General features: G+C 40.7%; 1 protein-coding gene across 1 annotated transcript; it reads right to left on the bottom strand.

The window, feature by feature from the left end:
- Positions 1 to 2,084: 2,084 nt before the first annotated feature.
- Positions 2,085 to 7,859, bottom strand: LOC124122432. Its single transcript, XM_046485502.2, has 3 exons — positions 7,753 to 7,859; positions 4,102 to 4,900; positions 2,085 to 2,802 (listed from the first exon to the last, which is right to left on the bottom strand). Exons 2-3 carry the CDS (start codon positions 4,871 to 4,873, stop codon positions 2,243 to 2,245), a joined length of 1,332 nt encoding a protein of 443 aa, XP_046341458.2. The 5' UTR covers positions 4,874 to 4,900; positions 7,753 to 7,859; the 3' UTR covers positions 2,085 to 2,242.
- Positions 7,860 to 15,040: the final 7,181 nt, after the last annotated feature.

Genomic DNA, 15,040 nt, shown 5'->3' with positions numbered 1-15,040 from the left:
TGAGTGAGTGAGTGAGTACATGAGTGAGTACATGAGTATGTGTTTAATGCCGCTTGTTACAGTTATATCGCGGCGTGTCAGCTTACTGAGGGAAGAAAGCCGGAAGGGATGCAGGTCTCGGACGTTTATCACTTTGGTGAAACGCACGAGCATGGGTATCCGACAAGGCAAGAAACACAATGAGGGTCGTCTCTGGGTTTCTGGCGCGTCTGAGAGACGTAACCCTGAACAGCGAATTGGGCCACAAGAAAAGAACATGTAACACAAATGTGCACATACACTTTACTACTGACTTTCATTTGACCTTGACACGATAAAGACCTCATTCAACATGATAAGGACTTCATTCAACACGATAAGGACCTCATTCAACATGATAAGGACCTCATACAACACGATAAGGACCTCATACAACACGATAAGGACCTCATACAACACGATAAGGACTTCATTCAACACGATAAGGACCTCATTCAACACGATAAGGACCTCATTCAACATGATAAGGACTTCATTCAACACAATAAGGACCTCATTCAACATGATAAGGACTTCATTCAACACGATAAGGACCTCATTCAACACGATAAGGACCTCATACAACACGATAAGGACCTCATACAACATGATAAGGACCTCATTCAACATGATAAGGACCTCATTCAACACGATAAGGACCTCATTCAACACGATAAGGACCTCATTCAACATGATAAGGACTTCATTCAACACGATAAGGACCTCATACAACACGATAAGGACCTCATTCAACATGATAAGGACTTCATTCAACACGATAAGGACCTCATTCAAGACCTTATTAAATTGCGCTTTTCATTTACTGATGACATGCGCGTTTCTTTTGCCTTCTCCGAATACTTTTCGTTAGGTTGGTTGGTTGGTTGGTTGTTTAACGCCGCACTCAGCAATATTCAAGCTATATGACGGCGGTCTGTAAATAATCGAGTCTGGACCATACAATCCAGTGATTAATATCATGAGCATCGATCCACGCAATTGGGATCGATGACATGCTTCAACCAAGTCAGCGAGCCTGACCACCCGATCCCGTTAGTCGCCTCTTACGTCTAGCATAGTCGCCTTTTACGGCAAGTATGGGTTGCTGAAGACCTATATTCTACCCCGGAATGTTCACGGTCCGAAGTTCGGCGTAGAGAAATAGTCATTCTGAATATGTATTACTGTTACAGGGGGGTTATTTCAAAGCAACTGGTACATAATTACAACTTCAAAATAAATAAAACACTGATTTGAGTAATTTGAAAAATAAATTAATTTAGCGTTTTTGTCACAATTTCTACAATGGAATACGCCTTGTTGACTTGGTTGATTCCCAGCGGTGCAAGTGCGCAAACGGTTGCGATGAAATGAAATATGTAAATCTGTGGGGCTATTTCATCAATTCTTTAAAAACTATGTCTGCTGTAACCAACTAGTCGAGAATATAAGTGATGAAGCTTGAACTTGAGTTATATTGTTCACGTTTGTCGCTACCTTTTCGGCAAATTCTAAGATAGCTGGCCTATTTGCCTATGTGTCAGTACGCATACGCGTTCCAAGAGAGCACTATTTTAAAGAGCTCCTGTCGTTGTGGTAGAATGGAGATAAACCGTCTGTGTTTTGAAATTTGTGGTTATCTAACTGTAGATTTGATACCTCCTATTTACAAGTACACATTTGAAACCTCGCGCTGAGGCGCTCTGTGTCAAAATAAAGCAAGATGTATCTAATCTACAGTTAGAATACCTGAAATTTAAAAAAAATCGCCAAAAGGTTTCTCTCCTAAATACCTATCAAATTGTGATGACACCAAGTGTTTGCGAAAAGGTGAGCTGCCTACAAATACCGTTTAGGTGTGGAACTCTATACTGGGTAAACATCAAAGACGTCTTGTGATGAACAGTTAAAAGCAGTGCAAACATACAATTACTGGTTTGCGCTATGCACGGACCGACCCTATGATATTCTGTGTGGGTTTCGATGAGCCCCCCCCCCCCCCCCCCCCCCCCCACCCCCCCCTCACAGACACACCAAGCCACTCCCCCCCCCCCAAAAAAAACAACAAAAACAACAACAACAAAAACAACACACCTCCGCCCCAAACACACATACACACACTCTGAATATTAAATGGTCTGATCTTTAACACTCCCAGTATGCAAATAAATATGTAATACTTACAGATCGTCATAATTTAACACTGCCCTGTCAGTTGTGTAAGCTATGACCACTCCCCCTTCCGTTGTATCTCCTCAATGTAGTTCAAAAGAAGATTTGCCTTTGCCATGTTTATCCCCCTCCCATAGTGTTCGGAATCAAAACTGCACATCCCGTCTGTTAAATTATACGTTTTAAGTATGGGGACAGACCATTCTCTAAGATACGGCTCCATCTCGGAATTGAAAGTTTTTGCCTTTTCCCTGCTTTTTTCCAGATCCCAGGGTGTCTTCGTTAAACCCGGGGCGTGTTGATCAACCCACAGCAACTTGGGCCATGTCAGGGACATATTCTTCATCGCATTCAGAACGGGACTTAGGAACCCTCCTTTAACCCTCTTGGAGCTATGGGCGTCGTGGGTTGCTATTCCCATCACTAACATCGTCCGCGGCGTCTTCAGCTCCCGCAACGTCTCCTCCTTCAGCCGCCTGCCCGTCCCGCTATTGTAGTAGTACTTCATGACGACGCGCACACTGCCGCCGCAGCCGACGTAGTTGTAGTTGAGGTGATGTCGGCATGTCTTCTCCGTGAACATGTACCAACCCGAGCACTTGCCAAGGATATCTGGGAAGTGGAATAGATGATGTCCAGTGAGCCATTATTAAGATTTTGTACAACCTGAATCCTTTATATTTTTCCAGCAAATTCCAGCAAAAGTGATCCTAAAATATGTATGTTGAGAAACGTATTTAAACTCTATGTGGGGGGAGCATTTCTTTGGATTTATTGTTTGTTTGTTTGTTGTTTAACGCCGCACTTAGCAATATTCCAGCTATATGACGGCGGTCTGTACATGATCGAGCCTGGACCAGACAATCCAGTGATTGATGTCATGAGTATCGATCAACGCAACTGGGATACGATAACATGCATCAACCATGTCAGCGAGCCCTGACCCCCCGATCCTGTTAGACTCATCTCATGAGAAGCATGGGTTGCTGTGAAGACCTATTGTAACACGGATCTTCAGGGTCTCTTTTAATTTAGGCTTATGCTGAAATGAATGAATAGCGGGTGATTCTATGACATTTGATTGGCTTACCAAACCCAGTTTATTGCGTTTATGAACCAAAAATTTAAAAAGAACCCAGAAGGCCACGTTCACTAGCGGACCACTGTTTTCGGATTGGCTGACAACACTTTCGTCTGTGCTAATGATTAAAAACGCAGTCTATTAAGTTATTCTTCACGAATCTATTTATAAGAAGTGACCTGCGTGTATGGAGGTATAAACGTATCACAACCTGAATGCACACTTTGCGATTTTGATTTCACTAAAGTGGTAAACGTCTGACATCGGTACATTGTGCTTTCCTTCGATATTAAGTTGCCGTTTCGCGAGATAACTGGAATATTGTTCAACTAAACAACAGAAACCAAACTCATTTACTCACCCATGACGAAAAGAGATATTTCACAGCCATTTGTTTAAAACCGATTATACGCTAAGGGTGTTTCCGTTGAAAAGGAACGTTTTAATCTGACAGATGGGATCTTCTATAGTTTCTGTATCCTAAATATCATATCGCCAAGGTTCCCTTGATGCATATTTATGTTTCTAACATATGATATTTAAGATCAGAAGGGTAATACTTTCTGTATCATATGATGCCTTTATTAACATAATCAATGTTTAGTTTCACTCAGGAACTTTATGAATCGCGTGTGACACACCGACACACGAGGAAAGCCGTGTCTAAACTCATCGAGGACGTTAGTCAATAGTTTATTGCGCAACCAGATATTGCATTGATGTAAGGAGCTTAAAAGTAGTTCCTGCAAGGTGACCTTATTTGCATTTTTATCGGATTGGTTTAAAGCAGCAATACCATTCATCATTATAAGATAAAATCGTGTACGTACCTGTTGGCACCCCCGCGTTGAGAGCACCAGTCTGAACGTTTCCGCTCAGCAGCAACAACATCGCTGTGTGGAGATGTCGGACGAAGGAGTCGCCCACAAAATGAAGGACGGTTCCTGTCAACACACGGCAAGCTTCCTTGGCGGAATAGGTTTTGTACTTGCACCGCGTGTCCGAGGGCACCCACGTGGAAAACTCGGCATGTCTCTCCCGTCGTATATCAATGCAGTTGGGGCAGAAACACTCGTGGACAGGCCTCTCCTCACAATGATTGTTGTAACAACATGGCGTCTGACCGAGTGGGTTACACAGGGCTCGGATCAACGGTTCATATTTTGGATTATCGTGAGACACGTTACCACACTTGGCATCCCTCCGCTGATATTCGGGAGGAAAGCGATACCGCGCTTCCGGGTGGGTGAGGAACACAAGAATCGCGTTGCTCTCCTTCCTTGTGAGAACCGACGTCCGCCATCTTCCCTGGGTCATGTGACCTAGAATATCCGGGCAATGTGTCGTCTGCGTCGGCTCCGGTTGAATTGCTTGTATTGGCGACAGTGACACAGTCCTACCTTTGGAGGTAACAATGACCCTGTGTTTCTGTGGGCCTGTTACTCCAAGTGACGGCCTCATGGTTCCCGGGGTCGTGTCAAACATGTCCATCAGAGCCCATCGTTGCTGTGAGAAGGCGACCAGCAGGGACACGATGATGACGGCCAAACATGCATATATGACTGTCCGGCGATGCCGGGCAATGGGTACTGCATAACCCATCTGCGGGTTCAGAGGCGCAGCTACAAACTGAAAAATGGGTGATCATGACTAAGGTTAGCTAGAGTTACGTTATTGTTTAAGGTTTCTCAAAGAGAGAGAGAGATAGAGGTTTGACAGCGAAAAGCATGCAATTGCCTTATAATCACAGCTTCAGGTTTTAATAAGAGAGAATAAAAGGGTATTTATATTTACACTTGAGCGATAAGCGGTTTCAAATTCAATTTTGCGCAATTAAATCTAGAGATAACACTTCTGTACTGTCACAACAGTATGTTCATCTTCTGAATTAAGTAGATTGGCACATTATGATCATATCAACTGTAGACATCGAGATAATGTTCATATTTCACAGTTTGCCATATAAAAGAAAGGGAGGACAAGCAGCTGTTTGATATCAATTTCATCTTAATTATGATCCTTATAAAGCTATATATCTAAACATAAGCGACATTAGGATAAGAAATCTCCGTTAAAAGTAGATTCCACTGTGTTTATGAATCACTATCAAATAGTGATGGTACCAGGTGTGCTCGAAAATGTGAACGTACCCCTGTCCCACCTGTGACACCGATCACAAACACCTGCAAAGGCTTCACCTGAGATCTCACGAGATACATGGTACAAGTCAAAATAGGGAATTGCATCACTCTATTGTTTGATAGAGATATGCAATATAGCAACCTTAGTTACCAGATTTCAATTTCTAAAACAATTGATGATGATGGTATGTCCAGAGCTGTAAACTTCTTTGACATACAATGACTACATCAGTTTGCGCAAGGTTCAGACGAATTTGTACAGTTGTATGGCTTTATTTTGAAATTCGCAAGACTTGAGGTTTTACTATGTGCTAATTGTGATCCGTTCCCAATTTTCAACACATATATGGATCACTAATGTCTTTATTGCTTTCGTTCCAATGTCATATATTTGATATATAATATCATGTCATAAATGAGGTCCCAATGATTGTTGAAAGTCCCAGGTGAAAGAAGAATGAATTCTATACTCTTTAGTATACTCTACTGCGAAATAGTAGTTCCGCTTCTTCCACCCAATGTCCATTGGTCGTTAACACATAAGCTCTGGATGTCTGATAGTAAAAGCGGTGCAGTACATAGCGACCAGTGCATGTCTGATAGTAAAAGCGGTGCAGTACATAGTGACCAGTGGATGTCTGATACTAAAAATGGTGCAGTACATAGCGACCAATGGATGTCTGATAGTAAAAGCGGTGCAGTACATAGCGACCAGTGGATGTCGGATAGTAAAAGCGGTGCAGAACATAGCAATCAGTGGATGTACATGTCGGATAGTAAAAGCGGTGCAGTACATAGCGACCAGTGGATGTCTGATAGTAAAAGCCGTGCAGTACATAGTGACCAGTGGATGTCTGATAGTAAATGCGGTGCATTACATAGCGACCAGTGGATGTCTGATAGTAAAAGCGGTGCAGTACATAGCGACCAGTGGATGTCGGATAGTAAATGCGGTGCATTACATAGCGACCAGTGGATGTCTGATAGTAAAAGCGGTGCAGTACATAGCGTCCAGTGGATGTCTGATAGTAAAAGAGGTGCAGTACATAGCGACCAGTGGATGTGGGATAGTAAAAGCGGTGCAGTACATAGAGACCAGTGGATGTCTGATAGTAAAAGCGGTACAGTACATAGCGACCAGTGGATGTCTGATAGTAAAAGTGGTGCAGTACATAGCGACCAGTGAATGTTGGATAGTAAAAGCCGTGCAGTACATAGCGACCAGTGGATGTCTGATAGTAAAAGCCGTGCAGTACATAGTGACCAGTGGATGTCTGACAGTAAAAGCGGTGGAGTACATAGTGACCAGTGGATGTCTGATAGTAAAAGCGGTGCAGTACATAGCAACCAGTGGATGTCGAATAGTAAAAGCGGTGCAGAACATAGCAACCAGTGGATGTCTGATAGTAAAAGCAGTGCAGTACATAGTGACCAGTGGATGTCTGATAGTAAAAGCGGTGCAGTACATAGCAACCAGTGGATGTCGGATAGTAAAAGCAATGCAGTACATAGCGACCAGTGGATGTCTGATAGTAAAAAGTGGTGCAGTACATAGTGACGAGTGGATGTCTGATAGTAAAAGCCGTGCAGTACATAGCGACGAGTGGATGTCTGATAGTAAAAGCGGTGCAGTACATAGCGACAAGTGGATGTCGGATAGTAAAAGCAATGCATATGCAGTACATAGCAACGAGTGGATGTCTGATAGTAAAAGCGGTGCAGTACATAGCGACAAGTGGATGTCGGATAGTAAAAGCAATGCAGTACATAGCAACGAGTGGATGTCTGATAGTAAAAGCGGTGCAGTACATAGCGACCAGTGGATGTCGAATAGTAAAAGCGGTGCAGTACATAGCGACAAGTGGATGTCATATAGAAAATGCGGGCAGTACATAGCGACCAATGGATGTCGGATAGTCAAAACGGTGCAGTACATAGCGACGAGTGGATGTCTGATAGTAAAAGCGGTGCAGTACATAGCGACGAGTGGATGTCTGATAGTAAAAGCGGTGGAGTACATAGCGACCAGTGGATGTCGGATAGTAAAAGCGGTGCAGTACATAGCGACCAATGGATGTCTGATAGTAAAAGCGGTGCAGTACATAGCGACCAATGGATGTCGGATAGTAAAAGCGGTGCAGTACATAACGACCAGTGGATGTCTGATACTAAAAATGGTGCAGTACATAGCGACCAGTGGATGTCTGATAGTAAAAGCGGTGCAGATCATAACTATGATTTTGCAGCAAACGCATACGAAAAACAACTACACAAAAACAAAAAAGCCCTGCGTGTATTTTGCATAAAACACGTTAAAATCACACAGAGAAAGGAACCTACCTGTTTGTCCTATTCAGACCGAATGGAGTCTGTTCTCGTTCCTTACCGTGGAGACGCCTAAGTGGACGTGTGTGTAACAGGCTGTTCACTGTAGGCCAGACCGTGCTGATACCGACCATTGATACCTGCACGGTCGCTAAACAGTAACCGAGGTTCACGTATGATGAAACGTTTACACAGATTTTCTGAATACGCTCTTGAAATTCTGTAGGGAATAAAGCCGGTGTCCCGGTATAAACTCTCCCCCGTACAAATTCTCCCCCCGGAGATTTTATACCGGTACAGATTCTCCCCCGGCGAATCTGTTCTGAAATAAAATCTCCCCCGGGCGGATATATTTCGCGCCCCCCTCAGTATAAAGTCTCCCCCCTGATTATTCGGTTTGTTGCAATGTCTTTAAGTACTATATTCTTTAAAAAGTTATCTTTAATGTAAGGAGGGTTACTTTAAAAAATAGATTATGAAATATGGTCATAATGAATTGATATTTCAGAATATTTTATTTGGTAACTGTACCTTCCATCCTAAAATAATTATAAGACATAATCATACCAAACAAAGGATGGGAGACATGAGTCTCTACAGAATTTGTTGTTTCTAATACAGTTGTTGTTGTCTGTATACATTTTTTTAATATACCAGTTTGAGTCTACATGTGAACACAATCGATGGTTGAAATGTTAGTCTAAGAACAAAACATGAACTAATTCTAAAGAACTCTGATGTATAAAGTTACCTTCATCTTTGATTGACTAATGTATTTTCAATCTTTATTCAGCACTGAAGAGGCCACAGGCCTACAGTACGAAGCATTAAGTTTATGAATAAACTGTTATAAAGTATTCATAAAGTATCAGGGGTCATTTCAACTTACAAAATGATTGACATGGTCCTTTATAGAGCGAGGATTGGGCTGTTTTCCCATCCGATTGACTGATATTACAACATTCACATGGTTTAGAATGGTACAATGAATAAAGCATGCAAATTACACTAATACGCGATATTTCATAAGAAAATATCAGATCTCCGTTGAAACATAAAACCAATATTTATGAGTCTACATATTGATATAAGACTTTATCACTGTATCCAATTCCAACATTTAAGATATAAACTTTCGGACAGTTCAGTTCAAAATTCTTCAACCTTTAATACATCACAGGGATTTGTAGCTAGACGACGGGAATCTACAGTCTTGACTGTGTGTGTTTTTTTATGAGAATGTTTCTCACCGACCTTAGCGTGTAGGGGTGTGATGTCCTGGGCAGGAAATGACAGTGTTTTGACTACTCGTCTTTCATTAATTAACGTTATGGGCATCCCTAATTAACATTTACTAATTCATGTTAAACCAACACAGGATGTTTTCTGTAAGTGGACAATCGCGAATGTAATAGGGCTGACACGACATGTGTTAATAACTGTCCTAGAACTTCTTAAGTTACTAAACATTCTTTATATCTAACGGCTAATATTATATCCACCTATATACCACTTTATTGTCTCATATTGCGGTAGTAAAGAAAACACAGTGCTCAAAGTGAAGCCCTTTTCACTCCACATTCTCAACATCGTCTCTATCAGAAGTGTTTGGCAACTATTGAACTGCATGGCAAGTATTTATAAAACGACCGGGGGAGGAAATATTCTGGGGGGAGATTTTATTTCGTAGGGTGGGGGAGAATTTATTTCGAGAGGGGCGGAACTGTACCGGTATAAATGACACCGGCCGCATGGAACTCTGGGTTGGAGAGTGTAGTTGTCGCAGCGCGCATTGATCCGGGAACCAGACCGGAAGTGACAGTTTGGACCGTCGCTTATATCATTTCAAAAGGAGAGTTATTTCCCTTTGGAACAAAAGATTGTCCAATAGTCAGTGTTGATAAGTCAATAATGATCGGTTAATCATCACACGAACAGTGATGATGGCGTTGAAATATGAGCACATACAGTCGTGCTGTGACTCGTTTGATTGAATTTGTTGTTATTTATTGTCAAAAAAGAAAGACGATATTTGCAATTGCAATAAGCTCCCAATTTATGCATCACACAATATGTTATTGCAAATTTCCATTTCATCTACCCTGAGCCTTTTTCCAATATTAAATGTTCAGCTCTTACAAGGAACGTCACAGAAAGTAGTATAGGTAATGGTGATTCTGCCGCAACCCCACTGGAGCCAGATTTATATACCTATACTGCTACAACAGGGGGAATTTTTTATGTGTAAACGCTGATGCGATTCAACGATCGTCATGAGATTAAGTTAAATTGACCCTAGCTCACCACTACCTTGAGTCAATCAATGATACCATAGAGGGAATTTTTAGCACAAAAACGATGATGAGACTAAACTAAATTGTAATGAAAATATTCTCTATTATTTTTACTCATACGCATACCATAATTTTTTAACAAAGTGATATTCAACATTTTTACTAAGTTCTTCGTTCATTTTACTAGGAGACCAGACTATATACTCTTCTTGGTAATTGGAAAGAAACAATTGATGACCGTATTTGGTTGGTCTGACATCATTGATATAATATATACCTTGTGGTAATTCTCTCCATTTGATAATTTTGTCCCTGAGCATAAATGCTTCGATAGCTTTTTCGAGTTCTTCCTTTGTTGGATTGTAATTCTCCATTATTATATATTTATGTAAGCATTCGTTTAAATGAATGTATGATTTGTTATGCGGTGCGATCCAATGATATGAAACAATCTATTTTAAATCTCCAACCAGTTCTTTGGTTTTGGCACGGAATAATTGACGCGCTTGTGTCCCCTGTTCTATGTACTTTTTTCTCGTCTTCGCTAATACCACTGATCTTACGATATTAAGATCGAATCTCCTGCTTTATTGTGTTGTATTTGGTGAGTTCTGACAACACTGAACGAAAATCCTCCTCGGATATCTTACAATCAGCCAGTGCTGTTGAAATATGATCCTCAATGCTGTTCAACTTTGCTTCGGCGAGTATCGGGGGCACGGGTGGCCCAGTCGTCTAAGGCGCCGCGATTCGCTGTGCAGAGTTGCGTCCCTTGGGCACGCCAGAAACCTATGATTGTGGGTTCGAATCCCGCTTCGCCCCGATTATGTTTCTAGGTTTGTCAGCACCATACCCGTGCTCGTGGCTTTCACCGAAGTGCTAAACGTCTGAGACCTGCATCACTTCGGGCTTTCCTCCCACATTAAGCTGACACGCCGTGATGTAACTGGAATACTTTTAAAAGCGGCGTTAAACACAACTCACTCACTCATTCGGCGAGTATCCGAATATTATCATGTTTTAATGCTTTCTTTGGCAACTTACGAGAAATAAATTTTATCGCTATTCCTGCCAGTCCAGAGACTCCAGCGGCTATTTCCATGTCAAGTACGATAGGCGTGGCGGTTATAGTTGATAGTAAACCAACACCGGCTACACCGAGTCCCATGCCAGCCTTTACAAGCATACGTTATCAATGTACCTCGAGTACAAGCAAGTAATATCCATGTACTGGTACAGCATAGCATTATTATGAATATGAAATCACAATAGCACATTTTCTTTTTAAAACAGACAAATTGTGCGTTGATAATGCTTTAATCTCTACATTAACAATCCAGGAAGAAAACTATCCCCTTTATTGCACCACTGTGCCCAAGCTTGTTCTATTATGCCAACAGTTCAAACTCGAGACCTAGCAACATATCCGATTACACTTGGCCCAGGCTGACCCTAGCGGGATTCCGTCAGTTCTCAATGCAATACTCACGCGGTAGTCTGTCTCCTAGGCCTGGTCCTGCGCCATGACTGTGGAATTTATATTTTTTAGGTATTCTGTTTTACTAAATTCCTAGGCAAGTCTAGATCATACTCACCAATTCTAGTTTAGTTGATGCCATAACAGCAGAAGGAGAAAGGTTCTTCCGAATAAAAAAAATATATTTTAAAGAAATGTTTTCATTGACTATGTGTTACTCTATCTGTCCCCAGATCCTAGAGAATATATTTGAAACGGACTCCAAGTAAAGAATGATTTGACAAGTCTAGATTGCCTAAGTTCTGGTCCTGAAATCAAGCATCGTTCTGGGATCCATTTGTATTCTATTGAGTAGATTTATAATTTTAACTGCGTGAAATTGTATTTCTGGGATGTTGGTTGATTTTAGATGTGGGTATTTATAGATAACAAAAAAATATGAAATATATATTATCTATGATGTAGCTAAGGTATGTGCACGTGTACAAAATGTAGTTTGTAGTCAACCAAAGAAGATATTCAACACTTTAGATTGTATATTGTTTTGAAATGTCTCGCCTCATGAACACGTTCCTTATTTCAATATTGTATTCAATTCCACCCATGAATGTACACAACATTTATATATTTACATGTATACGACGGCTACATGGGCAAGTATAACGGTAAACACAAACGTGTGTTTGTTTAACATTTTTGTGTGTTGAAACACTGTTATATTAAAGGGAAATATAACCATTTAGTCTGTTCGGGTAACCAATTCTAGCTATTATTTCCTGAATAAAATATTATCTACTTCAGGCATACACATATTATTTTGTGTCATGTGACACCAGATGTTGTTATCAACCAATACTCATAACGTAAACAACCATAGAAATGTGAAACATCAATGCTAGAGAATAACCAAGTTCGATTTTCCAACGAAAAAATTCCTTTTGGCGTGAACGTTGACAATAGCGGTACAAATATATTAATGGATCACTGAAAATCAGTGATGACGCAATTGTTTGCAAAAATCTGTTGCCTCTGATGAATAGATGAAGTTATGCCGAAACAGTAAGCTCTTAGAAGTCTTGTTTGCCAGCTGGGACCATGTCAGTATATCAGGTATGAAATGCATTTACACGTTGAACGCATTGACAGAGAGTATTAGTTATCTTGAACGGTTGGTGAAACCGCGCAAATCGAAACAGTTCATTTATGGTGTAGTATTTCCATTGGCAAATCGAAACAGTTCATTTATGGTGTAGTATTTCCATTGGCAAATCGAAACAGTTCTGGGGGCGAATATATTTCGTGACACCGGAACTACTGATGTAACTGATTTCAGAGATCTTATTAATCCTCGCAAACATTCGGTTTTAATACTAACTACGTAAAAACTGTCAACATACCCACGCCGTTATACTCTGGTTAAAGATCTAAAATATATTCCTTAATACAGGCTACCATTTGAAAATGGTATCAGTGTAATACCAGGGGCTAGAATATCATGGTGCAACCAGGTTTCTGTTAAACATACAACATCATAACTATCTAATTCAGCACTGATAAATCTACTTTAAAATCTACTAAGACTGCGTACGTTTACATGTATAATCTTTATAAGCAAAGTAACCCAAAATATAGATAATGTGTATCATCTTCCCGAAATGATTAGCATGTAGAATAGATTCAAAAACACCTGTATTGAACAACATCAACCGGCATCGTCAAAGCAAAGTGTACATATAATTGTTACAATGGGGCTGGCGGTGAATATTAATGAAGAACATCTTGTTAAAAAGACACACCGAAACTGATTTGCATAACTGATGAACACAACATATTGCAAAATATCAAAATAGTAAAAATGATACAGTTTAACCTCACACTGAAGAGAAAACAAGAACGACACAGAAAAGTAAAATAGTACGTCATATAGAACTGAGATAAAGTAATCTGAGAAGGGATTCATACGTTATATACAACTTAAAAATATATTATTATGAAAAACGAAAGGAAAGGTGGGACACCCCCCACCCCCCACCACACACCCCACACCCCACACAAGTAACTAAATGTATAATTCAGAAAAAAAAAAGGAGATAAAAAAAAAAATGAATAAAAAAACACATAAACAAATTAACATTAAAACTATTGGCAACTGCATGGCAAGTATTTATAAAACGACCGGGGGAGGAAATATTCTGGGGGGAGATTTTATTTCGTAGGGTGGGGGAGAGTTTATTTCGAGAGGGGCGGAACTGTACCGGTATAAATTCGCCGGGGGGAGATTTTATTCTGGGGGCGAATATATTTCGTGACACCGGCACATTATGGGGTGGGCACGTCCTCCCATTGGTTGACTCCAGCAGCAAGAAGTAAATCCGCTTGTGACATATTTCAGCAGAAATAACTGATAGATCAATTAATGGCTGAAAAGGAGAATTGTTTCTCACATTATTTGCATTCATCTAGCTGTTTGGGGGCACGGGTGTCCCGGTCGTCTAAGGCGCCGCGATTCGCTGTGCAGAGTTGCGCCCCTTGGGCACGCCAGAAACCTATGATTGTGGGTTCGAATCCCGGTTCGCCCCGATTATGTTTCTAGGTTTGTCAGCACCATACCCGTGCTCGTGGGTTTCACCGAAGTGGTAAACGTCTGAGACATGCATCACTTCGGGCTTTCCTCCCACTGTAGCTGACTCGCCGCGATATAACTGGACTACTGTTAAAAGCGGCGTTAAACCCAACTCACTCACTCACTCTAGCTGTTTAAAAATTAAGTCAGCCGCCTCCGTGGTGTAGTGGGTAGAGCGTCTGTCCGGAGATGGGAAGGTCGAGGTTCAATCCTAGGCTACGTTGCTCCCAAAGACGTTAAAAGGGTGTACCTGACGGTAAAGGTACTGTTCGACTCGGAGGAACGAAACTTAAAAATGTTAGTTTTAGATTAGGATTTGGTGATGCCTGGCACTTTCAAACTGTGGTGATAAAACCGTATATTTTAATATGTTACGTCAGCGGTAAAGGCTTTTTTTCAGGTTTGGCCTTGCGATTGATCGGAAAGCCCCAAATTGGCTTATTAGTTTCATTTCATGAGAGAACTATTTGAGTAGTATTACTGTCAATAAATGCAGGACTACATTGACTTGTTTTCGGCTTAGTTCTGAACGTGGACGACCTTTAATATTCCTCGTGAATTTAGAAAATGTGAAGTTTGTAACTTACACCATATCGAAACTAAATATTGCTTTTTATTTTAGTTTGTCCAGCTTTTAGCCATCTTAGGCAAAGTTACATAAAATTTAAATTTTACATATTCTGAAGTTTAATTTACTACTGTCATGGCAAGACCCTATTATCAATATGAATACAGCAATATGCTTGAACACAAACACTCCTACTTTGATAATATGCAATTATGTTAAAACTGCTTTTGCTAAAAAGAAAGCAAAGAAATGTGTTGTATTCTATAATGTTTTCACCAAAATTATATTTCGTTTGTACAAACAGGCCTATAAGTACTGAATAAAGGGAAGTGAAGTCCGAA

Source organism: Haliotis rufescens, unplaced genomic scaffold, assembly GCF_023055435.1.
Source record: "Haliotis rufescens isolate VD_foot unplaced genomic scaffold, xgHalRufe1.0.p SCAF_16, whole genome shotgun sequence".
Taxonomy (NCBI): domain Eukaryota; kingdom Metazoa; phylum Mollusca; class Gastropoda; order Lepetellida; family Haliotidae; genus Haliotis; species Haliotis rufescens.
Note: the sequence above shows the minus strand (reverse complement) of the source record. Positions and strands in the feature narration are given on the sequence as shown.

Bases quoted from the DNA above. Each gene is read 5' to 3' on its own strand.
- LOC124122432 (XM_046485502.2), bottom strand. From the start codon at position 4,873: ATGGGTTATGCAGTACCCATTGCCCGGCATCGCCGGACAGTCATATAT. The intron at 2,803-4,101 runs GTACGTACACGA...TCCACTTCCCAG, and splicing joins CAACGCGGGGGTGCCAACAG to ATATCCTTGGCAAGTGCTCG.